The 23,464-nt window shown below is 40.9% G+C and overlaps 1 protein-coding gene across 2 annotated transcripts in view; it reads left to right on the top strand.

Moving 5' to 3' along the window:
* Positions 1 to 22,167, top strand: part of fstl5 (follistatin-like 5) — a 58,769-nt gene extending 36,602 nt beyond the window's left edge. For both annotated transcript variants that reach the window (XM_077609105.1, XM_077609104.1), the window contains exons 8-16: positions 4,130 to 4,250; positions 7,966 to 8,127; positions 8,279 to 8,413; positions 13,075 to 13,101; positions 13,269 to 13,387; positions 14,086 to 14,235; positions 16,078 to 16,185; positions 16,273 to 16,397; positions 20,458 to 22,167. In XM_077609105.1, coding sequence (XP_077465231.1) covers positions 4,130 to 4,250; positions 7,966 to 8,127; positions 8,279 to 8,413; positions 13,075 to 13,101; positions 13,269 to 13,387; positions 14,086 to 14,235; positions 16,078 to 16,185; positions 16,273 to 16,397; positions 20,458 to 21,160 — 1,650 coding nt within the window. In that variant the 3' untranslated portion in view covers positions 21,161 to 22,167. The remainder of the gene's footprint in view (positions 1 to 4,129; positions 4,251 to 7,965; positions 8,128 to 8,278; positions 8,414 to 13,074; positions 13,102 to 13,268; positions 13,388 to 14,085; positions 14,236 to 16,077; positions 16,186 to 16,272; positions 16,398 to 20,457) is intronic.
* The last annotated feature ends 1,297 nt before the right edge of the window (positions 22,168 to 23,464 follow it).

Raw genomic sequence — 23,464 nt, 5'->3', positions numbered from 1 at the left:
GAAATTGAAAATATTTTAATATACTCGTGATAAACTCATCGGTGGGAGGGTGCATCATGACCAGAGGATGAATGAACTCTTATTTGTTTTAACACATTGGCTGCCATTGATGGTGACATCTCAAATCCATTTGAACTGACCCATCCAACGGAATTGACCCAAATGAGCACCAAGACAAGAACGGCTGCATGTTCGCCACCTACTGGGCTAATTTCGGCATTCTTTCTCAGCATTTGGCAGCAGTGTACGGGGCTCTAATCCCGGGTAGCAGAAGTTGACCGCGGCCTCTCCGAGTTGTGACAAAGCAGCTTACGGCGTAATTCCACGCAATGCTGCCGGCTGTTTCATCATCACTCAAAGCTGTCAGGCCGGCAGTGTTGCGCACATTTGTTCAGCTAAACGGGTCCAATTGAACGAGGGTTACCTGATCTGCGGCTGCTGTTTCAGAGATTGGATAGGATTGTTAGAGTGCAATTTGTTCAGAGCGTAACAAGGGTGACCATAAATCAAGGATTCACATCAAAAGCAGAGAAGGGGAGAGTGGCTATGAATCAACCTAAACATTGAGGAGCGAACACATGGGATTCGGAATTTACAAAAGATGGCTGCTGCAAGACCATTGAAGCAGCACGTGACTCACCAGCCAAGGTTATTGTGGCATTCTGTCAAAAAATGTGAATATGTGATCACCAAGATGCTGTTGACAGCTGAAAGGGGGACAAAAGCTGACGAGTCAGCGTCGGTTCACCTTTTCTTTTATTCCACAGGTAAACATTACCTTATATCCTTGAATGATTTCTGTCAATTGTTCTCAATATCCATTTAGTCATCATTCAATATTCATGAATTTGTTTAACAGGAGCCAAAAAAAGGTATTTGCGCAACACTAGAATATTTCCCCAATATTATTCTGGATTTCATCTCGCTATTTTTTGACAAAATACAAAAATATCAGGCAAGAAAATAGCAACAACTGAGAAAAAATATCTAATTTCTTTCATTTTAATTCCCTTCTAACAAAATATTTCATAACGTTCAATAAAAGGGTGAAAAAGGCGGCATTTGAGTTGGCAGCAATGTGAGACGTGTGTGCGCATTTTTGATGTAGCTATCAGGCGAGAACACGTTTGTGCCACTTGGCCATCATCGTGCTCACATTCTGAACGAGTGAGCACATGATGGATTGCCTGGCAAGTCACTTGTACTGCCTTTTGTTGTTGCTGACATGTTAAAGTCCAGCTTCAAATCTTTCCTTTCTCATTCAATTTACAGCAGACTGCTGCTTCAAACGATAAATGTCATCTTTGTCCTGACAATATTTTAATGAGTAGTAAATCTTGGTTTATGTAAAATTGTCTTTAAAAGAAAACTAATATTTTCCACTTTGATTTGTATTTTGAATTTCTTTTCCCTCAGAAATATTTAGATTTTAGTTTTAAATTTTGTGTGGCTTATATTTTTTTACGTTTTGAAATTCATTGTGTATTTTCACCTCACTTAAAAAAATAATACTATGAGCATTTTCCCCAAATACGAGGATTTATGAACATTTCTCAAACATTTCTTTATGTGAGAGATGTTTGCTCAAAGAATTAAAATTTGCAAATCAGAAATTTCTCAGAACTGTCATAAGTCGTTTTGTTCCCGAAACCATTTATTGGTTCCCGATACCACCAGATCAAAGATCCCATGTGAGAGAACATGCCGGTGTTATCATAGGACCTCCGACGGAAAGCTTAGGTGTGGTCATGTGACCAAATTACAATTCCATTAAATATCCAGGCACACATCCTTCAGCTCTGTCAACGAGTGTCATTGACGAATGTAGGTATGTTCTTCCTCACAATAGGAGAAGCAAACGGATGGCACGTGTCGGCCTCAAGAGGCCGGCATAAAGCTCACGCTGTCACCTTGTTTGGTGGAAAAAAAGAAGCGAGCAGAGGGCGTGAAAGTCAGAGCAGCAGAACTATGGTTCGGCCAGCCGGCGCTCTGCTGACTGAGCTCGTATCAGTGGATGGGGAGGTGGGTGGGGCACGGAAGAAGGGAAGGCAGACAAGGGCAGGTGGTGGACTTACCCTCGAGAGGCTATAATTAATATGGCCGTCAGAAGCAACCTGTTTTAAAAGACAGCTGACCTCAGCAAGCTACAATCCACATGTATGTAACATACATAGATGGCAATTTCTCAAATAGAATGAGCTTTTTCTCAAATGAGCAACTAAAGAAATATCAAATAACCTTAGAAATATATATATATATATATAGATAACCTCACTTATTGGCAACCATTGACAACAATAGAAACAGAAATTGACCTATTGAGCACAATAGATTATTTAAACTGGAAGGAATGGTTGTGATTGCTTATCTTTAAGTACAGTTCACGTCTATTGCAGCCAAATCTTAACCTATAGTTGATACACAGATTCATCTTGGAAAGGTCTAAAAAAAAAACTTACACTAAACTCCCATTAAAAATGGATTAGCCGTCTAGCACTGCCAATGGCACTCAAACATGGGCATGCGTGATAAGTTGGTTGAGCATGGTGTGTGCACAGCTTTGTATCAGTAGGGTTATGTTAAAATTAAGAGATCACATTGAAACGTGTTAAAATGGAGTCAGCACAAACCGACCTATGATATAACTGTAAATTTCAGCTGTTCTAATAGGTTTTTCCTTGGCATGCACACAAAGGCTAATCCTCACAGGGCCTGTTAGGCAGTCCAAGCATGACAACAAGAACGTGATTAATTAATGCGCCGGACCTTCCTTTGCTTAAACTGTAAACATATACAACGGCATGGACAGAACAGCAAACATTTGTTAACATTGACAAAAGGCACTGCAAGCTAATGAGCTCATCCGCGACTTACCGAGGTCGCCTGAAGTTTAAAAAAACAAAAGAACATGTGATTTGAATAATTTATAAGACAGCGTGGATTGTTTTGCTTTTTGACAAAAGGCAGCGTTGATTGTTTCCGATATGAATATACTTGTTTTGCAGCCAATGTCTTGGGATGTCTTTGAGGTAATCACCTCACACGCATTTGGGTTATTTTGTGCTTGTTGAGTAACCGGCTTTTCCTCAAGCCACATTTGTCTGTCATTACGTGCCATTACTTGGTCGCCTTAGCAATTGGAGACATTTTACATGCAGACAACATCAACAATTGCAAGAAAAAATGAGGATGAAACTCATCAACACACAGTACATGATGCTTGGATGATAAATCAGAAAATACATGATGTACGGCTCTCCCTTCTAAGACTAATTCTCAGTGTGTCCATTTATATTTTCAAATACCATTATATATACATACATACATATATATATATATATACATATACACATACATATTTTTTTTTATAATAAATCTCTGCGCACTCACTTGCATGTAAAGTAGTTCTATAATGGCTTGGTCAGACAACGCATCACTTATTTGCCATCCATTTGCTGCCATCCTCTTGCTTCAAATTGATAGGACATCTGCAAGAAAATAAACACTTTTCAATTGACTACAGAAGGATGATCTGACATCTATTAACATCTTCGGAAGGGCGGAAAGAGCTATTTTTATGGCAGTGAGCAGAACTCGCCATCTTGGCAATGAGCAGTTGGAATACATCTCAAAAAGTACATATTGTGCAGCATTGGCACATTATTTGATAGTAGTCACCGATACCAATACTATCAGTGCAAAACTACGAAATAATAAGTTCAATTTTGTTTCATCAAATGCATCAAAAATGTGCTTTCAGAAATAACTAACGTGGAATGACTGTGCAAGTATTGTGATGTTTTCCAGAATATTTTGAGTATAAATATTTTTAGGCTAAATAAGACTGGCATCATTTATTTCTGGGGGAAAAGATAAATGTCAAGAAAAAAAGATGTCCATTCCCAGTAATAGCTTGGATGTTGTCCAGAAAACTGTTTTATATTGTGGGAACTGAGTCTTTTGCTCGTCTCTCAAAAGTCACTGCAGGCGGCTAACAAAAGAATTCATGTTGTTAGGCACTTCAGAGTTAAGAACTAACTGTATCCAAGGCAATGAATGGACGTCTTGCCAAGAAACATCCCGGTTTAAAAGCCCATTTTAAAGTAGTTTTTTTTTTGGTTGCAACCAGGACTTTGGTGACGACGGCTCTTTGTACTTCACCAAGTTGACCACAAACCACATTGGCAATTACACCTGCCATGCCGACGGCTATGAGATGCTCTTCCAGACGCACATTCTTCTCGTAGACGGTAAGAAGCCTCTTGCGTCAAACTACGACTTTTTTGCTCACTGGATTTTAAATCAATTAGCCGTCCCGTGCAGCAGATGGCCCATTTGTCATTCTCGCCAATTTAAAAACGGGTTTTGAGCTCCGACTGAGCGCTTTGGCATCTCCGCGCCGTTCATCTCCTGACATTTATGGTGGGATTTACAAGGCATTTACACGAAGAGAAAGCTTTCAGTGGGGAATATCAAACATCTGCTACCGTGATAAATCCCACCCTCTCGCTTAGTCACAGAAAAAAAAACATGGCTTCACTGGTACGTCTTGTGTCACGATGTTCATTTGATTACCAGTGAACACAGTTGCTGATTCTAACTAGAGGTGTGACAATGCATTGATATGGTGATATATTACGACTTTGTCATTAAGTCATCGATATGCTCACGGTGAGAATCTTTAAATTGTTTTTAAAAGATGCTACCAAAGTTGTCAAAAATTTCCACAAGGATAGTGTTTATGTAAACAGCCACTGTTGCAGTAACACAAATATAGTATTGAACAATATGTATTGATCATTTCTGTATTATGGAAATACTATGTTAAATTATTTTTCCTCAATTCATTGCCAAAGTATCGGCTCCTCAAATTCAGGTAACTCGGATTAAGGTTAAAAAATATTGTGTGTTTTTAGCTGTACTGCAAAATGTTTGTCAAAGAGAGTTTGTTCGAAATTTCAGGAAAGCTAGAATGAGAAGAGACCAATTTGAGATGTGGTCCTTCTTAAGAGTTACACTTCAGTGGAAAGTAGTATTCTTTCAAAAGAACCATGCACATTTTAAAGGACTAGTACTTAAGTTAACAAAACGCTGGGTTTAACTGCCAAATTGATAAATATATATATTTTTTCTCATAGAGACAGTTCATTCAGCTTCCATTATTTCCTTCGGCATTTTTTTAACTTGAGAAATTCTAAAGGTTTTCAGTTTTGGAGGTTCTCCTTTAAACTTTCAGAAATGAAACGTCCCATTTGGTCTTCTTTCCAGATGAGGTGACAACTTGAGGTCCTTTGCTAATTGGCCTAACTTTGGAAGTAAAATGAGCTCTTTACGGGGAAGGTAAAGGTTATGCATGTGGTGTGGAGTAGCTGCTCTCTGCCTTAATGAGCTGAGAGGGAGGGTAGGAAAGTCTGTGATATGTTTGACAGACAGCTGCTTCATTAGCATTCATCCAAAGAAGGATCCCTGTGAGGTTAATTGAAATGCTACAGTGAGATGAACAATTGTTCTGTTTATGAAAACGACTACGCCCGTGAGAGGCCGCTGACTCCGGGTCGTAATTGACTCCAGAGCGGAGCGTTTCAGCTATGGATTTCACGCCGCGGGCTCCCTGAGGAGATGCTATCGTCTACGATGAGGCGACTTGACGTTTTCTAAAAACTCAATTAGGAAAAGAGCTCAATATGCAAGTGGATTTGGGAAGCTGGTCTCTGCCGCCGACGCGGGAGGACGTGACGGTGGCTATTGAGTTTCAAGTGGAAGGAGAGACTTTAGAGAAGTTTCGCAAGGCGGCCTGGCTCTTCAGTTGGAGGAAGACTTTGGATCGCATTAATAAATCAACACTGAGACTTTTTGCTACTTTGCATTTCAAGGAAGCTGCAATGGATTTGTGCTGAAGTGACAATGATTTTTGTTTGTATGTTTTTACCCTTACAGAGCACTCAATTCAACATGAGCATTAACACCCAGTCTAACCAGTTTAAAAAAACACTATAGAGTGACCACTGTAACCAGGGTATATTTTTGTTTTTATTCATCTTAATTTGATTAATTTAACATAGTTTTAATTCTTCTTTTCAATCTATAATATTTTAAGCACAATGAACGCATAATCAATCCTCACAAGCCAGCAAATTCTTCAAACTCAATTAAATGCCCTCTCAGCTAATTTGTTCTAGATCTTGCATCTTTAATCCACACACGTGGGCCTATTCATTTATTTGACATCATGCTAATAATGCTAGTAAATTTCATGCGCCAGACTGCCATCCATCTCCAGCAAGACGTTTATTCATACCGCGTTGCCTTAGGAAAAACTATTTCCTCGCAGATGGGGAGGCATGTTCCACCAGCAGCACAGATGCTGCCGTAATAACACCAACTGAGAAAGATTATCACGTAAATATTTGGAGAAGTACAGTACAAAATCCCTGAAACTATGTTTAACAAGTTCCACACTTTTCTCTTCAGCTGCCGTTGGCTAGGAGGGCTGGCAGTGAATAATCATGTTCCAATCAGAATTGGGAAACAAACTATAGTGTTGTTTAATGCAATCGTTATCTGAATACGAGTCAATCTAGTTGTTAACAGGCGCCGAGAGTTGCTTTTCATTCAATTTCTTTAGCTATAATGTATATTGCTTTTGTCTTCATCTCTGATCAAATATAATCCCCCCACAAATGCATCTTATCCAGTGCGATGTCTTATTTTGTTTCACTCCTAGTGCATTTATTGGCTAGTAATCTGGTGAGACTTACAATCCAAGAGAGATTCCCACATGTCAAGCCTTTTTACACTAGTATAACATAATATTTCTGTAAACATGCAAAAAAAATGACAGCTTTGAATTCCATTTATATTAAGTTTGGAAAACTGTCCAACGCTTATTTTTTTTCCTGACTTTTGAGTCCACGCATTAGGCACAGTGTGCTGGCATCATGTCATGATAGGCAGCACATATCTCAGAGGTCTACGGCGGGCTTTTTTGGCGGATGCCTACGGCTACTCACTGTGATTGAAGTAGCTGCTTGAAATTTCACAGTTTGAGGGCAAAACTGCCTGCTGTGTGCGCGAGTGTACAAGTGTGCGCCCGTGAGCCGACAGTGGCCTTGCCGAGTGATTGACGAGCGGCCGGCGAGCTGCATGAAGGGGCCATCAACGGTGTCGTGGCGCAGTGTGCGTCTTACATTGTATATGTATGGGGCTCGGTGGGTAAGGGTGAGGCTAGCAGCATTCAATAAGCTTTTTCTTTACTTTGTAAACATGCTAAACCCCTGAATTCCAATGCAGATGATCCATATTATAGCCTTTTTTATGGTTTAGTAAAAGTAATTAACATATTTTCAGTACTATAAGGCACACCTTCAATGAATGACATATTTTAAAACTTTTTCCATACATAAGGCGCACCGCATTATAAGGCACTACAGTAGATGCTGGGGTTACGTACAGCCTCCCCCGCACCCCCCAGTGTAGTAGATGCATTGATGCATTTGATTATTCTTCTCACTTGGAAGTTTAGAAGGTGTTTTGGTGATTGGCAAATACCACATGGTTAAAGTGTCAAGTCAGCTGCTAGATGTTGTGCTTCATCTGCCAGCTGACAAAAGCTTGCGTAAAATCGATAGGAAGAGAGGGGAAAAAAGTCAATGACCTCCTAATGGTTGTTCCGCTCATTTATATACGCTCGACCGTACTGGACCAAAGGCTGCGGCGAAACAAACGAAAACATTGATCGCGCTCTAAATACAGCACTCTAAAGCTTACCTAAAAGGTGATAGTGATAGAATACTAATAGACTATTCAATTATACAGTAAAGCTCAAGTCTCCAAGAAATGGCTCACTGCTTAGGATGGTACAGAAATAAATCCAATGAAACTACGGCGCACTGAGCGTGACAAGCAAATCGATGCAGTGGCAGTTCCCTGTTTTAATTCTGATGGTGCCTGTAACAACCCCCACAGTTCCGCCCATCATTCGGGTGTACCCGGAGAGCCAAGCAAGGGAGCCTGGCGTCACCGCCAGCCTCCGATGCCACGCCGAGGGCATCCCCCGTCCGCGGCTGACCTGGCTCAAGAACGGCATGGACATCATACCCAAGTTATCCAAGCAACTCACGCTGCAAGGTACCAATTTGCGTAAAATTATGTTTACATTAATTTCAGGAGTTTGATTTGAAATGATAATCTAAGACGAACAGTGATTAACACTTGCGTTATAACTAACTGCGTAAAATGCATAGAGAAGCCCAACTTTTGATGTACTTGCACTTTCCAGCTAACAGCAGCGAGGTGCACATCAGCAACGTGCGCTTTGAGGACACCGGCGCTTACACCTGCATTGCCAGAAACCAGGCAGGTGTGGACGAGGATATCTCTTCACTCTTTGTGGAAGACTCTGCACGCAAAACCCGTAAGTCAGCGTCAAGAGAATTCAAAATATCTACCCTTGATTTCCGGTGCAGCGGAAAAGGAGCCTCAGTGAGTAAAATAACAAATAGTGGCACAGCGCATCCAAAAAGCCTGACAAAGCAGAAACAATTGGCACACTGTGAAGGACATTGCTTTTGTGCCAGTTAGCAGCAGACTGTCGCCGTCTGGGCCACAACAGACCGTTTAACAGGGCTAGAAAATAGGTAACGTGCTCCCAAAGCGCTTTATTGGCAGCAAAGTGGAGAGTGGCTCTCATAAAAAAAATATCTATTTTGACCTTCAGAGGCAGTCACATCATACGGGCTTGTCCGGTTTGTTGTGACCATTGATACATGCTGGGTGTTTTACTTAGTTCAATAGCTCCACAAAACTTGCTCTTTTCCAAGGAAAATCAGCCTTTTCATTCATAGGTTAAAGACTATGTCAGATATTGAAGACAGGCTGGAGTGTAGTGACATTGAAATTAGCCACGGAATGTGCTCACAAAGTACTTGAAATTTAATTTTCCTGACGGGATGAATAACGTATTCTAAGGCGAAAGTGTCAGAGCTCACAGTCCATTGTGTAGCCCATGGTGAAGAGTAAGATTTATTGAAATTTCATGACGAAAAATGAAGGCAAATCACATTTGTCCCTTAGTCATAGACCTCTCAAAGATAAAATTAAATAGATCGTTGGAAAAATGACAATTCAGCTGTTACACTCATTCTAAGATCTCAAACAATTTGGTGAGTGATTTTACAGGGGATACATATTTCACACAAAAAACTAGTACATGTAAATAAGGCAGTCTCCACTGGGAAGTCATAGCAAATCAGAGACAAGCGATGACGCACAGGCTTTGCTCATTGCTTCCCATGTGATGAGCCCATTAGAATATAATGCATGATTGCCGCAATAATTCCATTGCGAAAACCTGACACCAAACACCTCAATTTTAACAGCAGTTGCGGCACGATTGGTCTGCGTGTGCGTGTGATTTGGAGAGCTTAATTACTATGAGTGCAGCCGCATGCTCTGCCATCCCGAAAGAACGTGTGACATTTGGTAAAAGGTCACATTTAATTAGAGCGCCTGCCTTATTATTTGAAAAAAAATCCATGCAAATTCCCATGAAGTGGTCTTGGAATCATGTTGTTTGTTAACATATTGACTGGACTTTTTCTTCAACTAACTGCTGACATTTAGAGACTCGTTAAGTGGAGACACACCAAGAGGCTGGAAGACTCCTGTGTTGTTTGTGTCTAACTTTTTTTGAACATTTATTGTAGTCGTATTTTACTTGCACAACTTTTGAACAATTTACAGATTTACCTGAGCAACATTTGGGGGACTTAAGGTAGAGTTACTTACGTCTCTGCAACTTCTTTTTTTTTGGCTTTAAAGTAATCTTGTTTGTGACTGGCCCACATTTTGAGAGTGGGAGGAGTGAGAGTACTTTCATCCATTTTATTCCATGGAGTTTCTGTTAGGTTGGCAGTACATTAAAAAAGATTATTTCATTACAGTACATCACAAGCTTACTTTAAGGCTATGATCGGACTATAGCGAGTATGTGCTCATCAAAACGTTGGCACATCAGTGCTTATGGATGGCCGTCTGGTCTCACGACTCCGCTAAATCCTCCCATCAAACTTTATGACTCACGGTGAAGGTCTGTTAGATAAGAAATGACCTCAGCGGGAACGGAACACGGTGTCTTGGAAAGCTAGTGGGCTGAAAAGTTGGGTGTTGTACTTCAAAAATAAAACTAAATTGACTGCTCTTTGTTGTACTGGATTGTATGGAGCCTGCTGATGTTGTTCAATGACTTTGTTTGATTTAAAACGTGATCTCTTTCACAAAATATTGAAATTAAATTCAATTATTTTATTTAACTTGGCAAGCCTCTCGTTTTGCTGACAGTAGATAGTAGACAAAAGAATACGTGAAAGACACTCATTTATCAGCTCAGTGCATATCTTTTCTTTAAAGACAAAGGGTAATGCGCCAGTTGATCTGAAAGAGATGTTTGCTCACAGGTGTAGTGTATATGTAAAAGTGCTTTCGAAGAGCCCCCCAAAAAATCAATTTTTACTTTTGTCGAGAAAATTACCCAACCCTGGTCCCCACCTTGAATAGGCAAATTACTGACACAGATTTAGGAATCTCTGTCCTGAGTGGCCTTTGACGCGAGTCAGTCACCTTGTAACCTCGGCACCTACCCAAGCTTTGGCGTGTGGCGCAAACAGTCATCACAAGCGGCAAGACCGGAGCAATTGTCCGCCGTCGTACGGCGGCTTTTTTTATGCTTTATGAGCGTTGAAGTTGATATACGGGCCCTTCACACGTTGCCAACAGCCGCAGTCTTTCCGACCACGGGTGATGAATAGCATCAATATGGCACTTGCACAACTCCACTCGGTTTCTATTTGGTTCTCATCCCTGGCAAGCTCTCACATGAACGCCATTGTTTTATCCGTTTTACGCACGCGTCCATTTTGCCAATGACACAGCTCTCTTTTTGTGACACTTTTTAATGAGCTGAAAAAGGTACACGGAGAGCATGTTGGTTAGAAACACTCGACAAAGGCCTTTTTCCGTCCAAACCCTGCCGCTTTGTCTCTTTCCGAGTGCCATTCAGCAGGAAAATGAGCGTGGGAGGACAGATTACCATCGGCGCCAATTGGCTCGCAAATTGGACGCCGCGTTGGAAAATGGGAAATGGGAGTGCTTTGACGCAAGGACGGGCAGACAATAGACAGGGAAGGTCAGTGTTAAGGAAATAGGGTTGCATTTGCATGGAAACCAAGTACAGAATGTAGTTGAAGGGAGTTTGTTCCGTTTTCAAAAAGTAAACTCCTGTCATCAAAACCTTGAACTGAGTGAATCTTTAAGACGCTAATGGAAATGTTTTTGTGATCCGCTGATTAAAAGCACTCAGAATCTGGAGGGCCGATATGAGTTTCATTAGCCATCTCACAATGACTTTAATAATAAAATGTAAAAAAAAAACTGGGTCTGCTCCTTCTATGACCAGATAGATTGGCCATTAATCCACATTAATGATGCATCAAAATCACCTTAGCCTGAGATATGATTTGGTTGCAGGGGGCATCTGAAGTAACCCAAAGCAGGGAGCACTGAATGCTTAGTTCGTACCTCATCTCATTATTGGGCAGAGACTGAAATATTATTTTGAGTAGGTTAAGCAATTAAAGCCAAATTGGATCAAAAAAAATGAAATATGATAGTGGTAAAATCCTACAGTATCAGAGATTGTCACTGGAGACTGGCGATCCCCACTGATTTGTATTAAGAGGGACTAAAGTCATTTTTCCAATCTTTTAAAGTGCTTCAATATAAAGATCTGTCGAAATGTTGTTAACTTTGTTTTTTTTAGACTACGACAGCCTCTAAATCCCAAATATTGTACAACGGTGAACATGATCATAACATAGATACAGAAAAATAAAAACGCAGAGCTGTGAATTTCAATGTATTTTCCACTTCAAATGCATTGGATGTCTAGCAGTGATAGACCCATTGAAATTGACAGCAAATGAAGGATTGGACGCCACACAATTGGACTCTACATCATGAACAGTAAATATTGCACAGCATCAGCACATTATTTTTTAGAACTCTGTGATGACTATAAGGTCACTTTAGTGCTATCAGTGCAAGATTAATCAGTAACATAAAAATAAATCTATGAACGAATCTAAATTTCTATGCTCTCATTCTAAATCACAAAATTAATCGTGGCAATGTTTACAAATTTAGATTAAAAGCCTGACCGGTATCAAAAATGCTTCACCCCATTCTGAATATTCTGACACTATTAAGCCCATTCCCATCAAGACCTTTATTCCGAGAAAGAGTGGTAGTTTATGTCAAGTTATAATCCAATCGGCGCACATTAAAGCACTTAATCCTAAATTTTAGAACAAACCGTCCTTACTACACATAGTTGTGACGTCAGTAATAGTCGGATTTGCTTTATTCCCGGAAGCTTGTACAAGCAGAGCGCGCCCAAGACTGAACTGGTCTGTATCCTAGACAAACAGTAAGTAAGCAAAATACAGCACTAACATTTAAAGTAGAAATGGAAGGAGCAATGTTTTCTTGGCACAGAGGTTGCCATAAATCTGCGCATGTGTGTCAGTATTTTTAGTCTCCATAAAAACGGTGATTTTAAAGATTTTTATCCCAACTCTGATCAGATAAAAGGAGTTTCATCCATTAAACATAGCCAGCTTGTGTTAGATAGCAAGAAGGAGAAAAATACAAATGCCAAATGAAATGATGTGACTGTGTGGAATACATTTTCCATCATCCATGACAAATAACCATTTTAGTTTAAGCTACCACAAAAACAAAACGAATGCAACATTGTTTGAGCCAATACCAAACAAGCCATCCCGGCTGATCTGCTCATTTTAGCTCCTACAAAATGATCATGTTGATTTTCGTGGTTTCCATTCTGTATAACCACTGTTGGCGGTCTGGAGAAAACATCCCATATATGTGAGCAGAGGACTCAATTATCCATTGCACCGGATAACAGGGGGAGGGTAACCATTCCTATAAGAGTTGTACAAAAGTGATTTTATCGATTGTGGCATTTAATGTTCAATGTTCTCCTTTTCTCCCTGGCAGTGGCCAACATTCTGTGGCGCGATGAAGGTATGGCTCCATGACTGGATTCATTAAAGTGGTTTAATTGAATTTCTGTAATAGGGTTAGCCAACTGTGACAAAAGGGATTAAATGATCGGACGCTGCCTTATTTAAATTACAATCCATAGCACAGGCCCTATTTTATCAAGCGTGTGATGTTCTTTGTTGTTGCAGGGTTCGGTATTGGAAACATGTTCTACGTGTTCTACCAGGACGGCATTAAAGTCATTCAGCCCGTGGCATGTGAGATACAGAGGCACATCAAGCCTAGTGAGAAACTGCTGGCTCTGAAGGTGAACAAAATACAAATATAGATATAATAATATTTCTATCACACTGAGATAGCATCATTCAAATTGGGCGAAAAGAACATTTGTCTTAGTTTTTTTCCCTGGTCATATCTTTTAATTCTTTTAATAATTCAGTTGACTTGAACGAGCATGCCAAAATGCAAGCAGGACATCCTTAGTTTGTTCCCATTCAGGTTGGCTTGCTAGTTAATCCTTGAGCATTGCTGTCAACTGCAGTGTTAGTTTCACACATTCGCTTCTATCGGTTTTATGTCATGACATTAGTAGCAGTATAGATTTACCGCACTACTACCGAGGACAAGAGAGGTATATGCACCTTCTTAAGCGAGACAAGTTGACCACCGGGAAGGCACCTGTCACAACACTGCCTCTGCAGTTATAAATACACCCAAGAGAGGCGTTAATTCCAACATCCTGGGGCTTTTTATTTCATCTCTCCTGGCCAGCAGCCGTTCTAAATCGCCCTGCAGAGCCGCAAACAGACAGCTGGGCTGAGGATAGTGACGCTGGCCAGCCGGGCGAAATGCCGCCATCACCCGGAGGCTGAGCATCTGGGGAACGTTCCGGCTTTGTTGTGTGGATTATGCGTTAGAAGGGGAGGAAAAGCTCATTCTTCAGGGGGCAGAAGCAGAAACACGGTTGATAAGATAAGAACTGCAAGCTGTTGTGTGTGCGTCTAGGAGGAAGTGTGTCCCCCCTCAGAAGACGATGAGGTGCAGGAGTGCGTGTGGTCAGCGGCGGTCAACGTCAAGGACAAATTCATTTACGCCGCCCAGCCCACTTTGGACCGCGTGCTCATTGTGGATGTCCAGTCCCAGAAGGCCGTCCAGGTAACTTCATTTACACGTTAACACGCAATTATCGTTCATTTGTGTCATTGAAATAACAGTTGGTATGGAGTCAAACTCGATAATCCAATGCATCATTTTGAGAAAAATCTAAGTCAAGAGGTTTGATAAAGGCATTGCTTGCAATTATTAATATATCAGCAGCACATTTGCATTGTCATTTGGTGGTTTTTGTTAGGGGGCGGGTGGTTGTTTCTAGTCTACAAGTATGGTACAAGTGGTGATAGTGTATTTCGTTGCATTTAACCATTTTTGTACAACGGATGTGCGTTTCAGTTTTTTAACTTTTCAAAGGGGATGATGTTGTTGGGGAAGCTGGTGGACGTTGGCAATGCATTTGGAGTCTTTGACACATCACAGAAAAGCAGACGACAATTGTTCTCCCATGACGCCACGTTTTGCTATTGCATGAGTCTAAAAAAAAAAAAAAATATTCACTTATTTTACAGTCTCGAAACAGAGGGGTTCTCTATGTGCATTTGAATTTAATACTTTTATTGTAATTATACAAGTACAACACAATATACAGGTATACACCTTGCCAGACAAGGTGTATTTTAGTCACAATTTTGCTATGTTGAAGGGCTTTTATTCCTTTTCCTTTCCCGTAGGTAGTTTGTTGAATTTTCTTTCTCTCACATCCAACGTCGTGCTCCCTGTAGTTGTTGTTTTGTTTTGATTTGTTTTACAAAAAGTGAATCTGAGTGCTGTCATGTGTGTCTGACGCTTTTCTGGGTGTGTCTCAGATCCACTTACAGATGGCTGTTTACGCCTCAGTTGCCTCGCTGGGAAGTAGTGCCACCCAATTGCCACTAAGCAGACTGAGCTCTCCGAAAAGTGTCAGTGGCTCATTTATTCAGGCCGCCTGGAGGTTGTGCTCCACTGCATTATATTAGCAACTGTTAATTAAAGCACCTGAACCTCTCGCTGCCTCCCCTAGTTCCCGCTCTCATGGTTTTACTGTAGTTTCTTTTTGTCCTAAAAATGATTACATCAGCAATATAACAGAACCCAGAATGGGAATGAATGAAAAGCAAAATCCTGGATGCCTCTTCCACTAATAGTGGGTAGACTTGTCTCCTCACTGATATACAAATATCTAAAGCTATATTTCCTTAGGATATGGCTCATAAGACCAATTACTATCTTCCTATACGCCTGGGCTTTGGCACTATCCTCTGGAATTTGCTGGCACAATGTAAAAGACGCTTAGATAGTTGGAATCCTGACAGCAGGTATTTGTTCTGATTGGGACAGGCTAGTTTTGACCAAATATGTCGATGCTTTAAATTTGGCTGTAAAGACGAACGTCTCTTCTCTCAATCTGTCCTCTACATTATTTTTTATTTCCTTCATGCTGCATCCTCTTGTTTTCCATTTGTCATCTAAAAAAAGGGGCACCTTTATGGCTTGGATTCATGCCGTCTTCTCTTGTATGAGTTTGCCGTAACTGTTCTCTTGGCGGGTTGTAACTGAAATGCAATTTTTGTTGCTGTGTAGTCGCGACGTGCTAAGAAAAAGAAAACTGTTCTAAATCCAAAAAGCTGGAGATTGAGTCTCGCCCGTGAGCTTTAGACCCTGAATCAACAGTGAGCTCATCCTCGGTAGGCTGAAGATGCTCTTCAGAAGAAAAACAACAAACTGCAACACCTGTTTTCTCCTGAGGGCAAGATTAGTGTGAATATACTTCATATTAAATGAACATCACAGAATCTTCCTTTGATACAACACGTTTCCTCCGAATTCCAAAGCAACCATTACCATTGTGCACAAATGCAGCTAAAGATCAAATGTAGGAAACTTGAAATTGTGTCTGTTTCGCAGACGGTCAGCACCGACCCGTATCCCGCCAAACTGCACTATGACCAATCCCGAGACAAGGTGTGGATCCTCAGCTGGGGTGATAGGCAAAAGAGCTTTCCGACACTGCAGGTACAAAAATCCCCAGCTTCCATTTTTAGCATGCTGTGTTTTCAAAATAGACGCATGCAGTATATTTGTTGACCCGTGTCCCCACAGGTGATAAGTGAGGCGAGTGTGAAGCTATCCCACCACACGGTGCACACACAGCCTGTGAGTGGACGCTTTGACAAGGCCGATGACTTCTTCATTCCCTCGGTCAGCCTCTTGGTGGACAGCGTGAGGTGCGTGAGTCCTCATCACTCGCGTACCGTATACTCTTGGTAATACTGATGTGGTTTGTTTCCCCCTGTCTCTAACTGGCCTGCTTTTATGTGCCTGTCTGTCTGTCAAGTGAAGAGCAGGTTGGCTGGGCAATTACGTTGGCAGGCATTCAGTGTGCAGAGGCCAAGCAGGTTCATTTTGACGCAGGGTTCAGTATTGTGTACTGAGAGATCAACCCAACATTTGAGAAGGATTTTGGCACGCTGGCAAATTAGTAAACGGAGTACTAAATTAATGACCTGGCTTTTGATGGCTTAGCTTTTGCCACCTGGTGGTAAACAGCAAGCAAGAGGTCGGTCACATTAAGAGAGTCAGAGTCGGTGGGGCCCACCCAGCGCAAGTGTACATAGTGCAAGTGAGGTCGGGGTGCTATGCTGGCGCAGTTGTAATTAGATCCATGGGGAATCTATTTTTCAGTTTGATGCCCTTTAAAAAAAGTAAACAAGCCTCATGTATGTTCAACCTCAAGCTGGAAGGTAAAGAATGCTATGCATTTCTAACGAAACGCGCAGTTAGAAAAGTTAATGCGGAGAATAGTATGCCTTTTATTTATTTTTTTACCAGTACAACACTTTCCATAAACAAATGAGTGTCTTTCTCAACTCATTACCTGCCGTAGAAAACAATTAAACAAGCCATTAACAGCGCTAGACGTCCAATTCAACGTGACTGAACTGAATGAACAATCCTCCCCCAGGTCAAAATGAATTAGACATATAGCGCAATCAATGCCAGACACTAAATTAAGATAGACAGTATTCTAGTGGTAGGTATTTTGGTACAAACCTGTGGGTTATTGCAATATATGAACCATAATGATATACACCCCCACTTATAACCAAACCTAGAATGAGTAAAGCTTTCGCTTTATGTAAAAAAAGATATCCAATCATTGCAAAAGAAACAGAGCGTCAAAACAAGCAGAGCGAGCTGTTGATTCAATTTACTTTTTCCCCCCATATGTTAATGCAAGAATTCTCTCGCGTGCTAGTTTGGCCCAGAGGGTGTTCACAAATCAAAACATTCAAAATCTCATCATGGTGAATGTGGCAGTAGGGAAAATGCAAAAGGGGCTTTGTGAAAAAGTTTCATGACTGTTTCATGAAGCATCCACTGATCAGAAACATCAAGCAGAATCTTGCAGCTTGGCTGAAGAAGCACATGCTGGCTTTAAAGTATTAGCTAAAAAAACAAAGAGTGAATACTACACATGGTTTTATTTATAGAAAATCAATCGAGTTCATGTCTTGAGATTTGAAGAAGAGTCTGAAGGCCAGCAGTTCAGACTGCTCGAGCACTGATCGATTTGAAATGTGATTGCAGCAACTTTTTCAGACCTTTTGTGACACCTCCATCAAAATCAATAAGAGTCCGTCTTGAATACAGGGGAAAAAATCCATGAACTGTAAAAGGTTTTAGTTTCATGACCAAAATAGCACATGAGATACAACAACCATTAGAAGCAGAAAGTGGATTCATGCCATTATTTGGATGGGATGGTCTGGAATGAACAAAGGAATGTAATCAACTGTTAGCCTATTGGGTGCCACTGACGGAACCAGACATGGTACCTTGTGAATATCCTTCAAAAAAGAAAATAGTAACTTCAAATTATTCTAGGAAGTAACCAATACCGGCAGATGCATTTCCTTTTGTTTTTTTCCCACCATATGACAAGAACGAATCCCGGTGGAAGGCATTCAGACGCAATCGGATAACATTGCCAAGGACGTGGTGTCATTTATTGTGATTTATAAATGTGAACACAGCCCACTTTTGACACAAGGGAAGGGCTTCAAAGCTGCTACATTCTTAGTCTAACTTTAGGTGAGAAAAGATTGCAGGAACTAGAAACTAGCAACTTTCCAGATCTGATAGTGTGATCGGAAATCAGGCTCAATTGTTGTTGTTGTTTTTTCCCAGAAAACTGGAAGTCTTAAAGTGTCTGGATTTTTTTTAGATATTAACTCATTGGCTGAAAGAACCCATTTTGACTGACAGGGCATTTTATTCTGCTTCATTTTTTGTCTAAGACCCAAAATGTCAAATGGAAAACATGATTGAAATTCCGGATTTGACCAGCATTCGAATGTAAAGGTTGGTTTACAGCCCAATAAATCTATATCTTATCCGTCCGTCTGTGACACAAACAAATAAAGAGTTCTGGCAGAAAGAATCTGTGGATCGTTGATTGCCTCGATGGAAAGAGTGATAATAGGCTCTAAGTGTGCGCCCTACCATACGGCATAAAAGATGATGAACAATGTTGAGATTGAGGTGCCCATCAGCCTCTGTCACAGAGTATGTCAAACGTGTACATACCTTGTGCGGCTGTCAGAACGTAATGTTCCATTAGCAGATTCTTTGGCATTTTTAAAAACACTATTATATGCACATGGAAACATTTTCGTGAAAACCAGGGTCAGAATGTTTCTCAATATGAGAAATGGCAGGAGCCACAATAGAGACTGTATCATTAAAAATCTGACTATTTTTTTCTTTCCCTATTCATGTTATTCGGTGGCTTTGATGACATCCTGAAAATGATTTTGGAATCCCCAAATCCTCTAAGTCAAAAGAGTATGGGGATTCTGAGAGTGAAGGTCAAAATAAGCCAACCTTTTTATCCGCTCAACAATTGTGTAAAAAAATCATTAATTTTCAACACTGCTTATCCCTGTCAAGGTCGCAGGGTCCTGAAGCCTATCACAGCTGACCACAGACAAAAGGTGGATTGTACCCTTAACTGGTCACCAGTCAGTTGTAGAGCACACACACAGACAGAGAACCATTTGCATTCACATTTACACTGCCACTGAGTGAGAATTGACTGCCCGCACCAAAATCAAGCAAATGAATCACTACAACTGAGTGAGAATTGACTGACCGCACCAAAGTCAGGCAAATGGATCACTACACTAATCCTAGATGTGTCCATCGTTAACATAACCCTGTGATTAACTGGTGACCAATCCAGCGTATAGTCGAAAAATCTTTCAACATCAACCCTGTTATCTATTAGAAAACAATCCAAGGTGTACTACTCGGTTTATGCTGTGATCGATTCAAACTTCAAGTGGTAACCAACTGAGGACCAGTTAAATAAGCAGATGCAGCAATGTCGCATTGCAGGGAAAATAACTAATGAAAGCACTAGACTGCTTGTTTGAATAAATGTAAATGTAACATATATACAGGAAAAAAAAGATGCATTATTACTCCTAATTCAGCCTCTTGCCTTATTCCTCTGAAGGGGATTATCTATTTCTGTATAGTCGCTACTGAATGTTGACAGCTGTTATCCCGAGGTAATTAGAAACAAGCCTCCAAGCTTCTCAAATATATGCGCTGAATAATTAGGTGTAGAGAAATGCCCGATAATCGCAATCACGATTGATCCATATCTGGAGTTCCAATCAATAAAGAATCCCCTGTAATGATGAACACATAGCTGACCTTCATGTAAGGCGATCTAGTCCCAAAGTGAATTTTTATCCATCTGTCTATGAGACCTACAATTGATTGATGACTATTCCTATAATACAGCTTCTAGCCCAGGTGAGCCATGCGATTACTTGTGAACAAAGAAAAGAGCGTGGCATTTACCTTCTGTCAGAATTCAGACATGAACTGTGATTTAACCCCAAACATGAACTGTGATTTAACCTAGGAAGTAGTCTAGAATTTTCCGTATTTGATTTATCCCAAATCTGCAACGTGTCAGACAGAAGACGAGACAAACATAGGATGGGATCCCTTCTAACACAACAGACTGCAGTATAGAGTATGGTATATGGGTCGATAGCTAAATGGTCCAGTATGTGACACGTGTAGAAACATAGCACCATCTATAATGGAAAATAAGGTTGCGAGCCATCTAAATACGAAGACTTTTCAGTCTGAAACAAAATGGCTGTCGCTCCAGCCAGTAGAATGCCACTCAAATGTTGCAACACAGAGATATCATGATTAGCTATTGATTCAATCTTCTGTGTTGTCCTTTTTTAAAATTGCCAACAGATTTGGCCTCATCTTTCACCAAAATGAGCCTGTCTTGCACAAGATTGACTTGGAGACCATGGCCTACGTGAAAAACATCAGCCTGCGGGACTTTAACTGCATCCCCAAGTCGGCCGCCTACACTCACCTGGGAGGTTACTACTTTGTCAACTGCCGCCCAGACTCCACTGGGGCCACACAGCCTCAGGTCATCGTGGACAGCGTGACGGATGGCGTGGTCGGGCAGAACCGCGACGTTACCGGAACGCCTTACGTGTCCCCAGACAGCCGTTATCTGGTCACCGTGGACGACAGTGACGGCCTGATGCGGATTCAGACCATCTCGGAACGGGGTGAGATCGGGGAGCCATTCGACATCCACACTAACCTGCACATCTCCGACCTGGCTTTCCAGCGCTCCTTTACAGAGGCCCACCAGTACAACGTGTTTGGTAGCTCAGGCCGGCAGACCGACGTGCTGTTTGTGGAACTGCACAGCGGCAAAGTGAAGATGATCAAGAGCTTGAAAGAGGCCATCAAGCCCAATGAGTGGCCGTGGGGCACCAAGAACCGAGCGGTAGTGGGCGGCGGCACGTTTGGCCAATATCTCATGACCCCTTCCCGTGAGTCCCTGTTCATCCTGGACGGGCGGCTCAACAAGCTCAACTGCGAGATCATTGATGTTGTCAAAGGCAACGTGTTGGCCTGGGTCGGGCAGTCCTAAGAATGAGTCGAGGTCTAGTACTGCTACACGGATTGTTTTTTGAGGAATTTCTGAATTTCATTGAGGCACCAACGTATTTACCAATGATAATTGACAATGTGAAGCTCCATGTTGTGATAGATCCAATTGGTGATTGCAATAATTGTGATCTATTTAAATATTACATACCCTCCAAAAAATCCAATACATTTGGACCATCTCTTATCATTTATCCAAAACTATTCTCCCGTGCCTTTATGGAAAATTAACGTTGTTTTCCCCATCCCTTTTTCATTCATGTTTACGGGGATAGCCGTGACCTGATCCTTTCTAATTTGAAGTGCAGGCTGAGAGTTCATTGCATTTAGGAGCTCACCAACTTTCAATCCATAATGATTATAGCATTTGGGATTTTTTTCCACACTGCCCAAAGCAGAGAAATCACGCTTATTCAAGCTTTAATAAGGTAATTTAAATATCAATTACTTCATAGAATGTTCCTTCAGGAAGAGTCAAGAGAGTCAACTTTGGACCAAACACAAAGGAAGAAAATTAGACTAGACTAGGACGCGTCTAGTGAGGGTAGAGAGTAGCATGACGTAAAGTGGCTGTCTTTGGTATAGTGTGTTGAAAACAATCTTTGACGATGACAATGGACACCTTTCTATGCATTAATAATCCCAATGACAACTGCATCTGAAAATTTTACTACGGACCTTTGGCATGTACATAGTTTATGAAAACTGTCATTCGCAATATGTTTGTCACACGTCACCCTCAGTTTCTGCCACATTTTGTTCTCCCTGCTTCTTTGACATTTTGAGTGGCTGATTCAACTTCTCGGTTCCCATTGTACAGATTTTAACACAAGTAATGGTCCTCTACTGATCACATTGCGGTCACAGCTTTCACCTTCAAAGTAGTCATGTCTCGTGTGTGTGTGTCCCTGTTGGTATGATTGCTATTTATATATCCATATAGATATAAATAATGCTTGTCATTTTACCAAACAATAAAATCTATACAAATGCAAACAAGTGTTAATATCTGATCTTTCAATCGAGACAGCGATCTTCACTTGTAGATGGAACACATGCAGATCAATTTAAGGTTGGAATTCCTTAGGAAATTGGAAGCACCTTTGAGCTTGCTTCCATCCTCTCAATTTTCTCCTTTTCCTTTTCTTCCTCACTCCTTTACCTCACATTGTTCTCCATCTAGTTTCTCTAGCATTACTTAAGCAATTATGGCCGTGCACTCAACCTGCCACCATACACTATAGCTACACACTAAATTTAATGATCTAATAGTGATGAGTGGAGAAATGTTTTCCTGGTTTCGAGAGGTTGCCACCACCACCCTTAAATCCCACATTTGCTCGCCGCTAGCGCTTGAATGAATTTGGGATTAAAAATGTAGCATACTTCTTTAATCTAGACGGATACGTTTTATTTAGCCCCAGGCAGTCGCACTTTTGATCAAATTCACGTTGAGCTTTCCCTTTCGAAAAGGGAGAAAAAATAATAAGTCTCCATCTATTATTTATATTTTGGATGCATCTTTTGTGGAGCTGGCTACACAGTATATATTCCTCAGTTTAATTACTTTTTTTTTTACACGTGAAAAAGCATTACAAGTAATATTGCATACCAGACTTTTTTCGCTGCATGTAGATATGTTATTACTTCTCCGTTTGATTCAATGTGAGCCATCTGTTCAGTTATTCAATGACTATTTCAGTAGCTGCGCATTACAAAGCTTTGTTCTATCGCTGATGTAACTTACAGTAATGTAGCATTAATAGATTGGTGTACATTGATGAGTCAACATAGTTAATATGTTAATTACGTATTGTATTAAATGTGAAGTTGTGCCGCATTTGGTTGGGTTAGAGCTAGTTTTGCACAGATACCTTTTTAATTGGCTCCCGATACCAATTCTGACACCCAGCTGATACCCATACAATTTTTTCTTTGAATACTTGATTACTAAATACTCACTTGACTTGATTTTGAAGTTATTTAGATGTTAGTTAGACACTGCATGGCTAAATGTCTGCTACTAATGGCGCTAGATGTCCAAACAATTTGAAGAGGGAGTTCTGAATGAATGAATCTTCTGTATTGCGGATTAGTGATAAACTCATTCAAACCTACAGACGAAAGGCCTTTTTGGTACAAAGGTGGGCGTAGTTCGTGGCCATATTGGGTAGAGTGAAGAGCGTTTGGAAAGGAACTCTCGAAAAGCACATATTGCACATCATAATCTCGATATTACTTGGTACTCTCCGATGATGCCATTTTGCAAATTGGGAAAAAGATTCTC

Source organism: Stigmatopora argus, chromosome 9, assembly GCF_051989625.1.
Source record: "Stigmatopora argus isolate UIUO_Sarg chromosome 9, RoL_Sarg_1.0, whole genome shotgun sequence".
NCBI classification, from domain to species: domain Eukaryota; kingdom Metazoa; phylum Chordata; class Actinopteri; order Syngnathiformes; family Syngnathidae; genus Stigmatopora; species Stigmatopora argus.
Note: the sequence above shows the minus strand (reverse complement) of the source record. Positions and strands in the feature narration are given on the sequence as shown.